The 20,644-nt window shown below is 32.3% G+C and overlaps 1 protein-coding gene across 5 annotated transcripts in view; it reads right to left on the bottom strand.

Annotated features, from left to right (window-relative positions):
• The window catches only part of PCLO (piccolo presynaptic cytomatrix protein), a 403,311-nt gene that overhangs the window by 75,324 nt on the left and 307,343 nt on the right, over window positions 1–20,644 (bottom strand). For all 5 annotated transcript variants that reach the window (XM_019031537.4, XM_055347822.2, XM_055347823.2 and 2 more), the window contains exons 11-16: window positions 17,783–17,891; window positions 17,211–17,278; window positions 15,914–16,128; window positions 12,102–12,152; window positions 8,870–8,994; window positions 6,319–6,345 (exon numbers count right to left, since the gene is read on the bottom strand). In XM_019031537.4, the coding sequence (XP_018887082.3) occupies window positions 6,319–6,345; window positions 8,870–8,994; window positions 12,102–12,152; window positions 15,914–16,128; window positions 17,211–17,278; window positions 17,783–17,891 (595 nt within the window). The remainder of the gene's footprint in view (window positions 1–6,318; window positions 6,346–8,869; window positions 8,995–12,101; window positions 12,153–15,913; window positions 16,129–17,210; window positions 17,279–17,782; window positions 17,892–20,644) is intronic.

Raw genomic sequence — 20,644 nt, 5'->3', positions numbered from 1 at the left:
TACTCCCCGAAGGAAAGTCTGATTTAATTAGTCTGGGATGAGGCTTAAGTATTAGGATTTTTGAAGGCTCGCAGGTGAATCTAATGTGTAGCGAAGATTAAGAAGCACCGAGTTGGTGTTTCATAACACTTCACAAGTCAGCCATTGTGAGCTGAATCCAACTGAAGAAATAAAGCAGAATTCCTCGCACTTCAACCTATTTGAATGTACACAATTAAGGGCAGAATTTGACAGCGGTCACTCAAGATAAATTACAAAGAATTTTAGGGAAATATACAGACAATGATTTAAAGAAAGAGGAGATCTCATAGACTGTGGATAGGAAGTTTCTATATATACTTTTTAGATACATTTGTCAATATCTAGTGAAGTTTAAGTTTATATACCCAAACATCCAAATATTCAATTTCTACTAATTCCACTTCTGCCATAGAGAAATTCTCCTACCTGTGAACAAGAAATTTGTTCAAGAACATTAATTGCAACATTATTTCAATAGTAAGCCAATAGAAGAACGAATAAATACATTGTGATATATTCATTTCAATGAAATAGTAAGTATCACTGAAAATCAATTAAATAAATTTTAAAAGCCTCCATATGTCAAGATAGATACATCTTGAAAAAAGTTTTGATCAAAAACTTAATATAGTATGGTATAATGGTATAAAGATAAAATCATGTGAAATAAGATTACACATTATATATACATGTATATATGACATACATATATAAATATCATAAGAAAGCTTGTAAATTATGAATATTAAAATCAATTTAGTGAGTTTTTCAATGGATAGGGAAGTGATTTCAGAGGGCTTCAGGGTATTATCTTTTAAAACATCTAAAACAAATATAGCAAAATCTTAAGATTTGACAAAATTGGATAGCAAGCACACAGGTATTTGTTAGGGTATTTTCTATAATTTTTAGTAAACTCGAAATATTTTATAATGAAAAATTCAAAAATTTTTAGTAAGATATGTTGCTTTAAATTTAGTTTTTGATTCTTTTTTTGATGGTGACTTAGAACTAATGACTTAATTTGATGGTGATAGAATTAGTGTCTACAAAAAAGTGTCTACATAGAAATAATACATATAAATTAATACATAGAAAGAGTTAATAAATTTAATTTGATAGTGACATAGAAAGAATTAGTGACTACTTTTAAGTTAATAGTAAACTTGGATTGCTACTTTAGAATCATGGCTATTCTCATAGGTGAATATACATAGGAAACAAACACATGGTAGTATGAGTTTTAAAGCCTCTGTTTTGGACTTACTTATCAAGGTGGTGAGGTTATGGAAACCATATTAAGATTTATAATACACTGAACAGTAATAAAATTATGTTTTTTAAGTTCTAAAAAATATACAATTTGTTTAACAAGATGGGAATTAATATCAAATGCAAACCCATGTACTATCACTAAAATTCTGGGTCTGCCAATACATATTAAAATAGTCTGAAGTAGTATTAAAATACCTTTGAAGGAATTTATCAGTCACTATCTTTTCTTAATCCATACATGTGAATAATTGTTATTCAAATTTTTCAAATCCACATTTAGTCTTTTTTTCACTTATACACCTAGCAAAAATTAGTGAATGCCAACTCTGTATCAAGAATTGTAGATCTCTATCAACTAAAAAACCCTTAATTGTATTGACATATGAGTATATATTTAATTCATGCATGAAAAGCATTTTTAAAAGTAAGCATATTAAAATCATAACTAACATTTATTAAATGCCTTTTTCCTCTGGTAAAGTTCTAAGTGCTTTTCATGTGTTAACTCATGTAATACTCATATTAACCCCATTATACAGGTATTACTTCTTATTCAATTTTATAGGTGAGAAAACTTGAAGCTCAGAAAAATTAAGGCATATTGTCAAAGTTGCATAGTTATTAACTGGACCAGGATCCAAACATAGGTAATTTGATTTCTTGTTTTTAAATAAATGTTATATGAACTCAATTGATTAGGCCCATCATAAAATGTGACATCCATCTATTTTCTTAATTGCAGGCTTCAGTACCTGAAGTATCTAGTTTGTCTTCTTTATAATCTAAAATTCTCCATCTCAATTTAAATACATAATTTTTATACATATAATATAAATTATGTATAATGTGTGTAGACACGCATTATAAACATCGTGAACAAGTTAGGCCTTCTTTAGAGTTGCCTAGGGAAATTCTGAATAGTACATCCTAAGTGAGTGTTGTGGAACAATTAGGCCTACTTATTATAAATACTGATGTTTGGCCAGATACATTTAGAAATAACCTAAACTGATTGGACAAAAGTTAAAATGTTCATTTTAATAGAGTATCTTAATCATAGTAATGAGTTTGATTCTCCAATTCTCTCCAGACCTAAAACATCCATTGCCTTTAGAATTAATGAAAGTAAAAACAGCTTGCTCCTAAACACCAATGAAAGCCTTTGCAGTATTTTTTGCCCTTGCATTTCCTGACATGCAGAGCTGGTCACACAAAGCCATTCTTCAATAACAGTTGTTTTATAACTACCATGCTCTGATCATATCATACACAATTTCAATGAACTGTGTTGCCACCTAACACAATTTAAAACTCTACACAAAATAGTCATATCAAAATCTGTGGAGTTGAAGGTAGGCAGGTAAACAGGGGGATTCTTAAATGTGAGCATAAAGTCAGGCTGAGAAATAAGTGGAGTTCATCCTCCCTTTCCTTTCTTGTCTAGTAAACACACTATATTCTCTTGTGGGAAGATTACATTAATGATTTAACATTAGGACAATTAGGACAATTATATCTAATAATTAAAGAAGTTTATTAATAAGGGAAAATAAAAAGGTCAATACATAAAGATGGGACATGGTGCTTATCAAAAAATATCTAAAACTTCACCCCCTTGAAGTTTTGCCTTGTTTGTTGGTTTATTTTTTGAGATGGAGTCTTGCTCTGTTGCTCAGGCTGGAGTTCACTGCAATCTTGATTCACTGCAAGCTCTGCCTCCCGGGTTCACGCCATTCTCCTGCCTCAGCCTCCTGAGTAGCTGGGACTACAGACACTCACCACCATGCCCGGCTAATTTTTTTGTATTTTTAGTAGAGACGGGGTTTCACCATGTTAGCCCGGATGGTCTTGATCTCCTGACCCCATGATCCGCCCTCCTTGGGCTCCCAAAGTGCTGGTGGTTTATTTTTTTTATTTGTTTTTATTGGTCATTTTGTCATGCATAGGTATATATACTTTTAAGGCTGTCTGAAAAAATTTTTGAAATTCAATTATTCTACTCAAGACCAGCAGGAAAACAGTTTCCATGTACATATTTTTTAATTTCAAAAGAAAAACTGAGAAAAGATAATGAAATTTGAAGGCTTCTTTGGTGTATCTACTTTCATAAAATTATCTAAAACATTGAAAGTATTAATTTTTAATGTTTTATCTGGTTTTCCTTTACTAAACTTACTACACACACACACACACACACACACACACACACACACACACGTTTTTCAAAATTACTCCTCTGAGGTTATTTCTCTTAATTTAGAAAAAGTACAACCTGCATCCCATTTTGTAAGCTCTGTTTAATAGTGCGATGGTGTGCTTATTGTCTATCATTTTATTTTCCTCTTTGCTCTCTGATGGCAGAGACTATGGCTACATTGTCAATTGTAACCCCTGCACCTGGCACAGTGTCTGACACATAGTCTGTGCTAAGTAAATATTCAGTGATCCTTAGAACATGCTTGTATTTTGTTTTCCTTTAAAATCTACTGAAGTAAAATAAATTTTGGACACCATATTGTAAATACACACACCACCTGTACCTGCTTTCCACAGGTCCCAGAGGAAATAGTTTGATAGGCTACCAATGCTGTTTAGAGAAAGGTCCAGCCAGGAATTGGGCTTCCAGGTATAAAGATAGATAAAAATAATTATATTCATAACAAAATCTCAGTAATGAGAAAATATTTTCACTTTGCTCAACAGTGTGATGAGAGAAAACCAGAGCGAGGCCCTTCATATATGCTCATTTCCATTTCTTAATCGTCCAACAGGAAGTATTGAGTTCATGCATGACCCAGACCTTTTCCTTGTCATTCTCTCACCTTATCTTGCCTGACATTTTGCCCTTCAAAGTTTGAGTATATTGATCAGAGGGTGGGAAGAAAAAAGTAAAGGAGACAAGGAAACCAAATCAGTGTACTTTTTAACTAGCTAACAGGACTCTTATTTTAAATTTAAGAATGAAAGATGTATTACATTTTATTATTAAAGAAAAGTTGTTTAATTTTCTATATAGTATTTTAAAATGATTTAGTATAATTCAGAAGCTCAAGCATTCTGTACCTTTCTGTTGCAGAGATAACCAACCACTGGTTACAAAAAATGTATGATACACATTGCTAGCAATAATAATAACAACTACTATTGATTGAAAGCTTATTATGTTCCAGACATTATGCTTATCACTTTTGATGTATTCATTTCATGTATTTCACAGAAGGCCTGGGAAGGGAGCTGTTATTATTCCTATTTTGCAGAAGATAAAATAGTTTTAGAGAAATCTTAGAGCTTCTAAGTGACAGGGCTAAAATTCAAATGCAAGTTCTTAAGGACCTCACTTATTGGCTTCCATAGTCTAACCTACAATGTCAGTACCTTGTCAATATAATTCCCTCTTACATTGACAATTCTCAAAGACATGGTGAAAGTGATTTCTAGATGAAAGATATAAGAAAGTAGCTTCTAGATCTTTTAAATAGTTATCTAAGACATGGTATTATTTATAATTTATAAAATATTCTCTCTTTTATAAGTTAAATACAATCTCTATCATTCTGATAATTTTCCCCAAGTTTCTATATATAAAAGATAGGGAGATTCTGAATAATGTGATTAATAATATCTGTTCTAAAAAAACACTATTTCTTTGAAACAAAACTAATTTTGCATATCAGCCTGAGATACCTGGATTGTGTTCTGTGATGAGAGAACCAGCCATAACAAGGAATCTATCACAGTGTCAGTAACATTGTTTGCCATAATTATGTGGCTGTAAGGAAACAAAAAGTTTCTGGGCAATAGCAAGGCTGTGGTAACAAATCCTATTGTTTGAAATATTTAAGTATTTATGCTTTTAAAAATCAGAAACAGCCTCATTTGGGAAACAGTTCATTAGTAGTAAATATGTGAAATTTTAATGTCATAGACAAAAACGAATGCTGTACCATTAATAATCTGGGTGGGATTAAAATTCTCATCACCCTATTGCTACAGATCATACATGATTTGCCTTCACAACTAAATGACACATTTAATTTATAATGCAATGAGAGATGTGCAAAATAATGCTTTTGGCTATGTACTAAGAAATTGCCTTAGTTGACAGTGTAATGATGCAACTTGTTATGAGCTGTATTAGAAAACGCTCCTACTATTGGGAACAAAGGAAGATTATCTTATTGCTAATATACTACAGCAAGCCAATTATGGCATCCTACATTGCATAGCAGAAATTTTGTGGGGCAGAAGTTATAAAGGCATGAAAATGTTTCAATATTAGGTTCAAGTGAGGGACCAAGTTCAAACACCTATTATTGTTTTTTTTTTTTTTTTTTTTTTTTGAGGCTGGAGTGCAGTGGTGCGATCTTGGCTCACTGCAAGCTCCACCTCCTAGGTTCACGCTATTTTCCTGCCTCAGCCTCCCAAGTAGCTGGGACTATAGGTGTCCGCCACCATGCCTAGCTAATTTTTTGTGTTTTTAGTAGAGATGGGGTTTCACTGTGTTAGCCAGGATGGTCTCGATCTCCTGACCTTGTGATCTGCCCACCTTGGCCTCCCAAAGTCCTGGGATTACAGGCGTGAGCCACCGTGCCCGATGGGACATACACCTGCACTGGACATCCAGAAGACCCATTAATTACTTTTGAAAAATGGCTATAGATATTTTTATTTTAATAGAAGACTCGAGAACTTAAATCATGATTATTATGTGAGAAGCTAAATGAGTTTTAGTGAATAGATTATGAGACTTTAGTTATGTCTAATTTCATGGTAATATTTTTTTCATTGTTTCTATGCTTTTAATATTTTCTACTTTTCTGTGTTCTATTGCACACATCTGCTAAAGCTATTTAGAAATATGCTCAGAACAATTTGTTGTAGTGCTGATTCAATAGATACAAACATGTAGAAAAATATAAGTTACAGCCCATGTTGAAGTGCCAGTGAATGTACATAAAAATGCCAAAAGTATAATTCAAGACATAACAGCAGAGCTTGACACTGAAAGAGAAACAACTCTACCTTGCATTCTGGACAACCATGACTTGACTGCATTGATTCCAAGAGCGAGAGTGAAGGGGTAAAACAGGAAAGTAGAAAAGACAGGAAGAAAATAGTTAGGAACAGAAATAAGAAAGAAAACACGAAAATAATAACTAGAGGAGCTATCCCATAACATAAATGACATGAGGCAGAAAATGCTAGAACTACAGTGGAAATAATACCTTGCAAGTGTAATACATTCCAAGGCCTTTGCTTGTCTAATAATTAGGAGTGTGATTGAAAGAAAGACCCAGGAATTGAATAGGAGTAGCTTATTAGTTGCCTTTGAGCCAAACCTCACCAAGTAGGAATGTTTTATTTGACAAATTGCATGAGGAGAGCTTTAGGTGGGGCATTTGTTCTCCATTTCACCGTGGTTCCCACCATTCCTTGTTGCTTACCCCAGAATGGACTGACAGATTCATGTTACCTGCCTGTCCTTCCTGGTTCTTTAAGTTTGTAACATTCTAATTGACACATATCCTGTAATAAATAAAAGATAGATACTCCCATATTGTGTAAAAGATGATATTCCAGGATATCATTAGAGAATATAGAATATAAACAACAATGCTTTATTTTCATTCTTTCATTTGCAAATGCTAATTACAGACAAATCCTTGGCAGTGATTTCACCTTGTATCATAATATTGTCATAAATGACAATGAAGGTCTAATAAATCAAAGGCAGAATGAAGTTATCAGTTTGTTGTTGTTGTTAGACTCTAAAAGATATTGCCAAATTATAGTTACAACTACTATATATAGATATAAATGAATTAACATAAAACAAAAACTACCTTTTCCTATACTATGTGACTATTGGTAATCTCTACATAAAATTATTGGTTTTTCAAAATGTTCAATAAAGTAAAACTAGAGCAACCATACTAACAATTCCAAGTTTTTAAAATAAAATTATTGAGAAGGATGAAATTAAAAGCTGTGAACTAACTTTGATATAGCACCTGGCAATTTAAAAATTATTTTCTGAGTATTATCTAATTTGGTTCTCCTGACAAGCTAAAAATGATGATTCTGCCTACCTCGGCTCTCAGGGTTGACAAGAATACTGAATCTCAAAGAAATTGGTGATCTGCCTGTGGTGATATAAATACTAAGCAGCAGATTCAAGGGCAGTGTATAGCTCTAATTTGGATCCTGTTTAAACAAACCAACTACAGTAAAAGAATACACTTCATATAATTAAAATGCTTTTAAATTTGCCACAGATTATTTTATGTGCTAGAAAACAGCCTATTTTGGTGAATGCTCCATGTGTACTTGAAGGGAATATGTAATTTGCTATTGATGGGTAGTATATTCTGTAAATACCAATTAGATCATCAAACCAGCTAGGAAAATATTATGAGGCAACCAAACAATTATTTGAAAAATTTAAAATTATGCTTATACAAGGTATTAAGGCTATTTTTAAATGAGTTTTATTTTTCAGAAATATATACTAAAATATTTGCAGAAATAATTATAATAGCTGGGATTTACTTCCAAGTAATCTGGATTAAGGGAGTGTATGAGGAAAAGAAACACGATTGATCACTAAGTGATAACTGTTGGGGCTGAGTGATGGGTACATGGTGTGTCAAATTATTCCTTCTACTTGTGTACCACAATGGAAAATTTCCAAGTTAAAAGGAAAATTCAAATGTCACTCCACAAATTAAAACGAAAATGAATAAAAAATAAAACCAGTTTCTTTAAATTACCAACTCAAAGTTCTTTTTATTTTACCTCCATTTGTTGATCTTATGTTTCCATCTTGCTAATTTGGCTGATATGAATTGTTCAAGTGAAGGATAATAATTTGTAGGGTTCAAATCAGTGCTTTGAAACCATCCTTGAGTACTGACTTATATACCAGAACACAGCAATTTGCATTATGTGAAAGTTAAATATCTCCAAAGAACACTTGCTTATATCAACAATTTATACATCACACAAGAGATTCAAAGAGATATTTTTTATTTATTTACCAAAGTCAATACTTCAAATATCACTTTGTGCTATTTTATAATTTTTAAATCAGTGATTTGGAAATATGCATATAAATAAGGATACATCAAGAAGCCACTTAATCAACACTAACATATTGGAAAATACACATGTCCTATAAAAATAAACAGTAACTTGTAAGTCCTTGAATATTGATTTCTCAGATAAATTTTGGAAGGTAAGCCAATTCTTTAACTTTGACACAAATAATTCCTTAAATGAGTTCATAGTGAATCTGATAGTTATCACAGGAGTGATTTCCAGAATTGAAAGGCTGATTTGCTCTCTTGGAGGCTGGTTTCATTATGATCACTGTTCTTCTACAACCCTGTAAGGCTTAATTACAAGTTTTTAATTCCAACTTATCTACTAATTGGAAATAAATAAATATGACATGTGGAGGAAAGTAAGGAAAAGATAATAAAGTCAATTAAAATGAGGTGTTGAAATTACAGAGTAGAAAATACTATACTATTGTTTTAAAACATGAGATGAAGTACTTCTTAATTTTACTTACCCTCTCCCTGGAAGAAGGTACACTTTCACAAAAGGGTCAGAATAACCATTGTTGTCTCGAGGAACAAGATTTCTTGCTTGGAGAATATGTATTATGAGATTTCCAAGATCATAGTTAATTTGAAGCTTTAGGAGAGAGAAAAATATTCCGTAAGTTTTTAAAAGCATGTTATACATTATCATTCAATGTTTACTAGTTTTTTTTAAAGAAAATTCTTATAAGAAGCATCAACTTTCATTTTCATTTTATTTGAAACCAAACAGACCAGTTAATGTCTAATTTAATTGAGAGCTCCCAGGCATATTTTAATTCCTAGCAAACATGTTGTTCATTCTTTCCACAGTGAAAAGGCCTGGCCTGTTTAAAGTTTATTTAGAAGGAAAATCATAAGGTAGAATGCTGGTTATATTCTTTAATTAAATTGCTACTCAGGAAAATAGTAAATGTTGTTAATGTTTATTAACAACAATTCCTAGAATTTTGAAAAGAAATTAACTAATTGGTAAATTATTATAAAGTATTATTTGCCTTTTGCCAAATAATTAGCAGTGGGGTGGAACTGTTATTTAAAGATAAAGCTGTCAGCACTGAAATGTAAGAATATTTAAGAATACACAGATTATTACTTTTTTATGTTATATTATCTGATATTAAACCTATAGATACCTTTTGGTACCAGCTTTCCTAATAGAGTGAGATACTAGAATAATCTTTTTTTCTTTTAATTTTATAAGCTGAAAAAAGAAGAGGCATTGCTTTATAGATGCTTATTGGCTGCTGCACAATTGTGGCTGAATACTAAAAGACATAATTCAAACAAATATTTGAGAAAACTGCATAATTCAAAATAATTGAGTTAAGCATTTTTTTCTTCTACAATTGAAAGACTCTTTTGGCATCATTTAGAATAAAGCTTAATTCTGTTTGATGTTACTTTTGTTTATTAAATAATAGAGTGGAAGGGATCCATATTTCAAAGGGCAAATCCATATAGAAAGATACTAACTTTTAAAATAATCCATATAAAACAGATATGCTGCATTTATATTTAAAATAGGATAACTCAGATGAGTCATACTTTCCTGTAAAACTTCATAATGAAAATAAATCCTCATTTTAGTATAATTTTGATCTTATTATGTTTCCTGTCAGAAAATACATATTCAATTGCTTATCTCCATCCAGAAAAGACTAGAGTCCCTGACCATAATAAAAGCACAGTGAAAAAGAAAGCAAAGTACCATTAAAGAAGAGGAGAAAGGGGAAGTTTAGAACTCTATGCCATCATGCAGCAACTGTATGCTATAATCTGGTACTGAAATACAGAATATAAAATAGCCTGTAATTAATACCACTGAAATTTCAAACAGCTTCCTGATCTTTATTTAAGGAGAAACACTTCCCCATTCTCTCCTTTCTCTGCCAGCCTTAGAATCCACTTTTAAGTGATGAAGCACCCAAACCGTTTCTTATTGAAATTAAAACTTGCAGGCCACCCGAAGAGAGTGCTTTTCAAAATTTGCTCTGTATGGCCTTAGGGAACATCTAGAGTTACTCAGGGTCAGCTTTGAGAGAGAACAGGATGCCCCAGCAATCTTCAATCACAGCGACTCCAGTGCTGATAGATTCATGGTTTGGTCGTCTACATAAGATTTCATTTGAAATGAGCCTTTGCTAAAATAAAATAATAATAATAATAATTGAAATCAATGCCTTAAGAAAATATCCCCCAGATTAAGAAGGAATAATAGTAGGGTAAATTTCAACTACAGAATTACATCTTACTCCTTAAGGGAAAGCAAAATAAAATTAGAAAAAACAACAACAATAAAAACAAAAAACACAGTCCAAAAGAAATACTAGTCCAAGGACAGAAGTTTAAAAATAGTAGGAAAGAGAAAGAAGGCTATTAAGAATCAGAAATTCTAGCATTTTCTTTGCTGCTTGTGAAATGAAGAAAGATCAAGTCAGTGAAAAACAGGCTTTCTGGAAGTTGGAAATAGCAGAGAAACAGCCAGATCTGGAGTACAGAGGTCATCAGGGTAGTACTGTTAGTTTGTTCTTAGTAACGTGTCAACCTTCTGCACATTTTCTTCATTTCCACGCTCACACTCCACTTCTGCTTTGTAGTAGGTTCCTGGATAATCACTTAATTGATTTCTTTGCCTCGATGTCCTCCCTTTATAATATTTCTTGTAGGTCACTGCCATATGAATTTTTATTACACATTCTTTTCAAATAGTCTCTCTCTTACTCCAAAATAGAGATCATGGTATATTATTTAGTGGCTAACATTCCTAGGATTGTGTTCAAAGTTCTTTTTAATTTAGTCTTAACCTACTTCTCGAAGCTGATTCTTCAACCATTACTCTCAGACAACAATACCTTTAATTGTACTCTTTCTTCTCCAGGAACATAATTTCCCTTTCTTTATGCTTATCTTCAAATTAATTTGAGTTTCTGTTATCCTTTGTGAAGTCTTTTGTGAAAATTTCCTCTATAATGTATTAGAGATGCAGCTAAGACTCTCTTTCATCTGAAACTACTGTTTTCAATTAGTTACTATTTTATAGTGTTAATTCTTTCTATATGCTATTTCTTATTTAGTCTAAATTACTTCTTGGTATCACCTAATGTGCAGGTTTTAAAGTTTTATTTTTACTATGACCCACAATCAGAAATATATAAATATCAAAACACAGAGAGAATTTAAAAAGATGATTATCTTTTTATTTTTATATTTTTATCTATTTTTATTTTATTTTCCTGATGAAAATTAATTTTATAAGTTACAAAGCAGTTATGACTCATGCTATGAAAAATACTTCTCTACAAAAACTATTCAGCAATTTTTAAAGCAATTTTTGATTAAAAGAAGAAAAAATCCCAGTAGACTCATGAAACTCTTAAAGAGGAAACTTCAAATTTCCAGGAGAATCTGTCATGTTTAAAATACATTCGACAAATATAAAGTAACTGAGGCACAAAACATGTTGACACTGCTAAGATATCAGGCAGATTTCAAAGTATAGAAATACATAGCTATGATTGGACTTCATAAAACATATATTTGTATTAATATACTATTCTATAAAATTGCATTTTTCCTTTACAGTTCTGTATATATTACAGAATAAGAAAAATCCTAACAGTGTGTTTACAATTTCAACAAACCAGTGGCAAAACAACCAAAAAAGGTTATATAATGGCGACTTTTTAAAAAACTTCATACCTGAATTTCTCCCGTAATTGGATGAGAGACAACCTTTGTTCCATCGGTAGGCTGTAATATTAAAGAACATATATTACATTAATAGACACATTTTTCACATAATTTATCATTTCGGTTTCCTTCTGAAATTAGTTTCTATTTGGTCAGAGCAACTGCTTGGAAAATATATTTTATCCATTTGGCTGCTTCAGAATAATGGTGTCTACTTACGGTTCTCAATACACATTTAATTTTACAGATGCATAAATCTATTTTTCATTTTGGTAAGCCTGCTTTGAAGCTGTAATTTTATACCAGCAGTATTTTCAATTACTTAAGAAAATGAACACTTTAGGTTTAAAGCACTTAATTAAAGTATCTACAGGTTTTAAAGATCTATACAGTAATGTTTAAAATACATTCAACAAATAAAAGATTGGTTTAATACAAGAACTGCCGAGGAGCACAGAAGGTAGAAAAGTCCTTCTTTCACTTCTTTGCTGAATGCTCAGCACCTCCCTGCTCCCTTCCAGAGTGAATTACCCACTCAATCACTTTCCCTATAAAAATTCCAAAGAAATTTTTATAGAACTAGTAAAACATTCCTAAAATTCATTTACAGCCACAAAAGACCTTAATAGCCAAAGCAGTTTTGAGCTAAAAGAACAAAGCCAGAAGAATTATGCTACTTGATTTCAAAATCTACTACAAAGCTATAGTAATCAAAGCAGCATGGTATGGCATAAAAGCAGACAGACATATGGAATGGAACACAATAGACAACCCCCAAATAAATACATTCATTTACAGTCAATTGACTTTCAGCAAAGATGTTAAGAACACATAATGGGCAAAGGATAGTCTCTCTAATAAATGGTACCAGGAAAACTGGACATCCACTTGCAGAGGAATAAAATTAGATCCTTATCTCACACCATATACAAAAATCATCTCAAAATAGATTAAAGATTTAAATATAAGACCTGAAAATTTAAAATTATTAGAGAGAAACATAAGGGAAAAGCTCTATGACATTGGTCTGACCAAAGATTTTTTTGGAGATGACTCCAAAAGCACAGGCAACAAAAGCAAAAATAAAAAATAGAAGTACAACAAACTAAAAGGCTTTTGCATAGCCAATCAGCTTCTGCTGATTGTTTCAATCAACAGAGTGAAGAGACAACCTATAGAATGTGAGAAAATATTTGCAAACCATACATCTGACAGGGTGTTAATATCCAAAATATACAAGAAAGTCAAACAACTCAACAGCAGGAAAACAAATAACCTGAATTAAAAACGGGCAGAGATTTGGAATAGACATTTCTCAGAAGAAGACATACAAAGGACTAAGAGGTATATAAAAATCAACATCATTAATCATCAGAGAAATACAAATTAAAACCACAATGAGATATCAACTCACCCCAGTCAAAATGGCTGTTATCCAAAAGAAAAAAGATAGTGAGTGATGGTGAGAATGTGGAGAAAGGGAACCCTTGTACACTGTTGGTGGGAATGTAAATTGATATATCCATAATGGAAAACAGTATGGAGGTTCCTCAAAAAAATTAAAAATAGAGCTACCATATGATCCAGCAATCTCACTGCTGAGCATATATCCAAAGGAAATGAGATCAGTATGTCAGAGATACCAACACTCTCAGGTTCATTGCAGCATTATTCACAATAGCCCAGATATAGTACCAACTTAAGTGTCTATCAATTGATGATTAGGTAACGAAAATGTGTTACATATACACAACAGAATACTATTTAGCCTTAAAAAACAAGGAAGTCCTGTCATTTGTAACAAGATGGATAAACCTGAAGGACATTATGTTAAGTGGAATAATTCATGCACAGAGAGATAAATGCCACATTATCTCACTCATATGTGGAATCTAACAAAGTTGAACTTATAGAAGCATAGAGAAGAATGGTAGTTACCAGGCGCTAAGAGAAAAGGAAGGATTGGAATGATGGTCAAAGGGTACAAACTTCTCTTAGAAGGAAGTCAAAAGCTCTGTTATACAACATGGTGACTATAGTTAATAGTAAATGTATATATTCTTCAAAATTGTGAAGAGAGTAGATTAAAAAAAATTTTTTTTTAAGCCAAATACTTCAGAGGAATGAAGAGTAGATTTCAAGTGTTTGGACCACAAAAAAATAAGTGAGGTAATCCATGTTAATTAGCTCAATGTAGCCATTCCACAACGTATTCTTTTTTTTTTTTTTTTTTTTTTTTGGAGACAGAGTCTTACTCTGTCCCCTCCGGCTAGAGTGCAGTGGTGTGATCTCTGCTCACTGCAACTCCGCCTCCCATATTCAAGTGATTCTCCCACCTCAGCCTCCTGAGTAGCTGGGACTACAGGCATGTGCCACCACACCTGGCTAATTTTTGTATTTTTTGGTAGAGATGGGGTTTCACCGTGTTGGTTAGGGTGGTCTCGAACTCCTGGTCTCAAGTGCTCTGCCTCTCCTGGCCTCCCAAAATGCTGGGATTACAGGCATGAGCCACCATGCCAGGCCACAATGTATACATATTTTAAAACATCATGCTGTACAGTATGACCATATACAAGTTTTGTTAATTAAAAATAATTTAAAATTTAAAAATCTAAGCAATATTGCATGAGATGGTTAATTGCTTAATTTAAAAAGAAGTTGTCTTCAAATATGTTCAAATTGTATTTTTATAACATAGAAACATCTACAAAACAGAATTTAGTATTAATTATGTTGGTATTTTAGTTGGCTAGTTTATGAATTATTTTTAAATGATTATCAAAATAGAGCCTCTATAAAGTAATTATTCAAAATTAGCACATAATTGCTTGTGGTAAAATGTAGTTGTGTTAAAATTTATTTTAAAATTTAGCCTAACTGCCCTTGAAATTACTTTGTTTATGAAGCTTTTCTATATTTAGTTTCAAACAAATCATTTTATGATGCAATGATTAAGGTCAACCTACTTTTGTTGTTTGCTTCTGAATAAAAGGATTCTTTTTTTGGTGACATCTGCTGTATTTTTATAGTTAAAAAACAAACTTTATTTTTTATGTCTGGTCACTTGACCTAAGCATATACAGCCTATCCTTCCCATATATCTCACCACATAAAGAAAAACCTTTATTCATTTTTAAACAAAAGGACACTTTTTTCGCATGTATTTATCAACTACAGGGATAGTTTTTCTTAAGAATCAAATCCATGAGGGAAATCATAAATTTTGTATATTTCCTCTGCTTTTTATAAGGTTAAAAAATAATTTTATGCTTTTTTAAATTCCCTGGAACTTTGAAACAATAGCACTGGAAGCATTTGTTTCGAATGAAGATTTGCATCAATAAAAAAATTCTTAATATGGAATTGAGGATAAAGTTCAAAGTAGTGATAACATGTTACTGGTTTTCCTTGTTTGTTATTGTCTTAAATTTTCTTTATCACTGTGTCCTTTTTACTTAATTATAAAATCTAATGTAATATGTACCTTTTGTTCCAAAAAGATGCAAAGCTAATATTCTATATACATATCTCAGATTCATGCAACAACAAAGAGAACCAGAAAATATAAAGTATCAGAGACATTTTTCAAGTTCCTCATAATAACTACTGAAATATTTAAAAGATGTAGAAATACATCATCTTGATACATCTTGATCAGTTTTGTACTCAGAAGAGAAAAAATGTTTCTTGTTTTGATAGATCATCTGGAAATGAGAAATCATAAGAAAAATACTTTAGAAAATGATATTTTATTTTCTGTCTCTATGCTGAATAAAGAGCTAGAAAACAAGTGGGTCAGAGGTCACATCAACAATCCTCACCTTGCTGCTGCCGTGCTTCTTTTTGCTCACTGAGGGGGACCCTGGTTGCCCAGGGCTGGGAACGGAACTGGATCCTGCTGATGTAGGACCTGAATGAACATGAGATCCTTTTTCAACAACTGATGACAGAACCAGCGGTGACTGCTGTAGTGAAACCTTCTGGAGTTCTGCTGCCAACTGCTTAGGATCAACCCCTGGGGATTTCGCCTTATCCACTACAACAAAATGAAATAGATTTACATACTTCTCCATTTCATAGGTACTTTATACCGTGGAACTATGTCAGTTCTAGGTGACAAAGGTAAAACATTACCTATAAAATAAGCTAAACTTTAAAAATGAAATTAACTCTATTGCACTTTTATGTATCAATTTCTAAGGAAGTCTACAAGGCTCTGAGAAGAGTGACATAATGCTGAATTACAGAGGAATAGTGAAGCTCCTGTTGCATCTTCAGAAAAATGTTTTTAATATTTTACATAGAGAATTGTTTGAATGATGCAATATCCTATTTTATCCATTGGAACTTAATTTGTATGATCAGCTGTTTTTCCTTCCTTAAATTTTACATAGTTCTTTCTCTAAGGGGAAAATTTTCTAAGGGGAAATTTTTAATGGGTTTATTTATATTTACAAATGTATTAAAATTCGTATAGCACTTGGTCTATTCTGCTTAGTACAATAACCCAGACTACTAGAATTGTGGCTGTCAGAGTAGGAAGTGCTCAACAAAAATTTATTAAACATAGGAAAAAGTGATGTTTTTAATCTTACAATGGATTTAACAAATTTGTAGATTATATTTGTTATTCAAGAAAGAGTTAAATCTATCTCATCATGTACTTATGAAATTACATGTTGATTTTTGTTTACTACAAAAAGGCAATGAAAGGGTTCAGGAATAATTTTTTCAAAAACCCAGTTATTCTAAAAAGAATCAAGTACGCTCTAAAAATTATGTAAAACCAAAAAGAAATGGCTCCAAGCATTACTTTCACAGGATGAATTCATATTTAAAGAATTAAAACCGTGAACTCATGCAGCAAGGATTTTACGTGAACTTGTTTAAGGGGACTAACATGCCAATATGTATTTCCCCAGAATGCTAACACTGTAGCTACAATGCCCTAGATTTTGTTTATAATTATATAAATACATAAAAAAATCTATCCATAACTTTAGATTTGTCTATATCTGTGTTTATGTCTACATCTTCATCTACAATTACGTCGGCCTCTGCAATTACTTCTATTTCTATCTCTTTATTTACAGTTGAAACTAGACTTCTTTTACCTACCAGCTTTTGGTGGCTCATGAAGTTCCAGATGCTGGGAATTTTCAGAATCTGATAGCATATTGAGGTCCCTAAAAATTAAAACAAAACATTAAGAAAGATATTGAGGAAATCTGAGACAAAGAGCACTTTTTTCCAACTACCCTTAATTTTTTTCATAGGTAAATGAGAAGTGGTTAATGATAAAAAGCAACTCCAAAGCATGCCTACCATCCTAACCCAATATATATTTGCAATGCAGTTAAAAGTCAGAGCTGATAAAAATGATTATTTAAGGTGAAATCTTTATGAATTAAATGTAAGTTCATTTTTAAATACATATCCATGAAATCTAAATGGGTTCAGGCTTTCATTTAAATGAAGCATGTTTCCATAAAAGCATGAAAGGGAAGAGGCTGTTGACACAATCAGAAACTAAGTTAGCTGAATTCTTTCTATGCTTTAGGCTTTGATTCACTTTATTTTATAATTCCAGAAAATCTTGCTAACTGGCAAAGGTTCCACCTTAACAATTTTAAATTAAAAGAGTCATGGATAGCCAAAAAATGGAAACAGAAAGATGGGGAAAAACTCACAGTCTTACACATATTTCTGCTTCCCCACTTTGCTGACTAATGATACTCTGAACTTCTTCATATGTTTTAGAAGTCAAGGGAATTCCATTCCATTCCAATACTTGCATCCCTAGAAAGACAAATTTGAATATAAAATCAAACGTGTGCTATCTCTAGTCTGGGTACTTATGGCATTGAAGACATTTACTTGCATTTAGAAGTCAACTCAGCACACCATTTTAGAGAACATCAGTTCCAAGTTCTCTGCAACATTAATACCAAAACCATTATGTAGTTTGATCTCATTAACTTACCTGAACACATAAAATATATTTAATACAACATGCAAAATTTTGCTTTTGAAAATCTGTGTAATATTATCAAACGCATGCATTCTGTTCACACTGTCATAAAAAACATTATTGAATGTATATTGCTCAGACCAATTTTGTATAGGAAACAAACAAACAAACAAACAATTAGAAACCCCAATATAATTTTCCTGTGGGGAACAAGCTACTAGAAGAATGTATTTGGTACTTTATCATGAAATGGGAGCAGTAGAAAAAAGTCATTTGGATTTCTCCATTTCAGAAACTATTGTAGCTTCTATTTTGTCCAGATGAAACAGAATGCCACTTCGTGTCTTTTTCTTCACTGTATGCCAGACATCCCTGAATTGAGGAATAGCAGGAATGTTATAGGAAGGGCAGCTGCAGGGGTCTGTGACCTGTGCACTAGTACAAGGCCCTGTGCTCAGAAAGGCCTATGCTTGGTTTAATGCTCTGCTGTTGTCATCTTGACATTCTTAGCAACATTTGAACAAGGAACTCACATTTTAATTTTGCATTGGGTTTTGTAAATTATGTAGCTGGCCTGGCCTGACCTGGTCAGGGCATTTCATTTTTCCTCTCTATCTAGAAAGATAATTTCATAGAAAAAAGAAAAGTGTAACATAATTAATATTTCAATATTTTACATCTAGCTCCTTTGGTCCATTTTATATGAGCTGTCAAAATCATTGAGGGGTCCATGTGTGGCATGATTCACATTGTCCTGACATGCAGCTATGTGAACTGGGTATAGTAGATGAACCCATCCAAAGTAGTGCTCAAATATTTGTGAACTCCACCAGCTTTATTTGAGAAAAATGTCTATATACCACAATTATGTTGTTGAACCATTAGTTAGTTGTTTTTTTTTTTTTTTTTAGACAGGTCCCACTCTGTCGCCCAGACTGGAGTGCAGTGGTGTAATCTCTGCTCACTGCAAGCTCCGCCTTCCAGGCTCAAGCAATTCTCCTGCCTCAGCCTCCCAAGTAGCTGGGATTACAGGTGTGCGCCACCACGCTTGGCTAATTTTTGTATTTTTAGTAGAGACAGAGTTTCACCATGTTGGCCAGGCTGGTCTCAAACTCCTAACCTCAAATGATCCACCTGCCTCAGCCTCCCAAAGTGCTGGGATTATAGGCATAAGCCACTGTGCCCGGCCTGAACCATTAGGTTTTTAATGAGCTTCACAGATGCCTATGTGAAATTACCTATTGATCATCACTGGCTCCAATGGGAAATTCTAAACATGGCATGATTGTATATTTAAAAGTTTTGATGATTATGATATATATTAGAAAGCATATTACCAGTTGCAAGTAAGTAAAGGAAAAGCTTTTACACTATAGTCAAATGGTAAAAGAATTCCATAAAAAGGCTCACAATAACACAAACAAGAATGACTTTTCTATAACTTACTCCAAGGAAACTTTATCTTCAGATGGGCCTTAGGTTTATTTCAACAATCCCAGGCTGTTGTACATATAAAATGAGAAAATTATGTAAAAGACAGTGACAACACCACTAAATAAAAATATAGCATGCTGTAAGAGGAAAATAAAGCACTTTTTTTTAAATAAGGAGGAAGAGTATATTAATAAACAGATGATTTTGAATTCAATCAAATTAAAGTTATTATATTTCAGAAATTGCATTGTCACATTTCTGCAGGAGCACATACTATGAAAAGGAATAGTCACATATTTTCATGCTTTTTCTGTTGAATTTACCTGTTATTCTTCACATCCCAAAATAAAAGGGCAAATTTACAAAATAATTATCCTGTAAAATTAAAAAAATGCTTCTAAAGAACTAGTATGGTTAATAAAATTTCTGAAAAAATTATACAGATAACTAGGGTCTCGCCTGGATATATACCTGACACCACAAACTACATGATCTGCTCCATACCACAATGCACCAACGGAAATTCTTTTTGCGCCACCTCAGTTTCCCACCCTAGTTGTTTCAGTGCTGTAGTTCAAAAGAATGGGACAATTCTTTTATCATTGCTTGTTGCCTACAGTGAGACACCATAGGGAAGATGACCACTGAACACAGTCATTTAATAATATTTTCCTTTTCTATTGTCTGTCTTCCTACAAATTCTATGAGCCATATTAAAATAATGAATGATATACAGGTATAACAAATCGCTCCTTATTTATCTCAAAAGAGGTTCTAGTAGTTGTGAAAATTAAATATGGCATTTCGAATATATATGAAAAATATTTGTTAATTGTAACATTATATAAACTATTTAAAAACGCATGCAAAATTTGTTGAAAATTATTATGCTCTGTGGATGTTCAATAATGTATCTTGTCATTTAATAGGTTTGAATATAAGCATTTTTAGTCTCAAGACAGCTTTTCACACTGCGTTTTAGAAAGATTTTCTGGAAAATATTACCCATGTGAATTATGATATTTATTATTTAGTATTATGAGTAAACATATTTTCTTTACATTTAAATTATTACAAATTTCAGGTATGAAAGTACACAGATGAGACTTAAATTCCTTGAAAGTACCTATTTAAATAGCTTATTATT

The sequence above is a fragment of the Gorilla gorilla genome, chromosome 6 (genome assembly GCF_029281585.2).
Source record: "Gorilla gorilla gorilla isolate KB3781 chromosome 6, NHGRI_mGorGor1-v2.1_pri, whole genome shotgun sequence".
Classification (NCBI taxonomy): Eukaryota; Metazoa; Chordata; class Mammalia; order Primates; family Hominidae; genus Gorilla; species Gorilla gorilla.
This window is presented reverse-complemented; position numbering and strand designations above follow the sequence as displayed.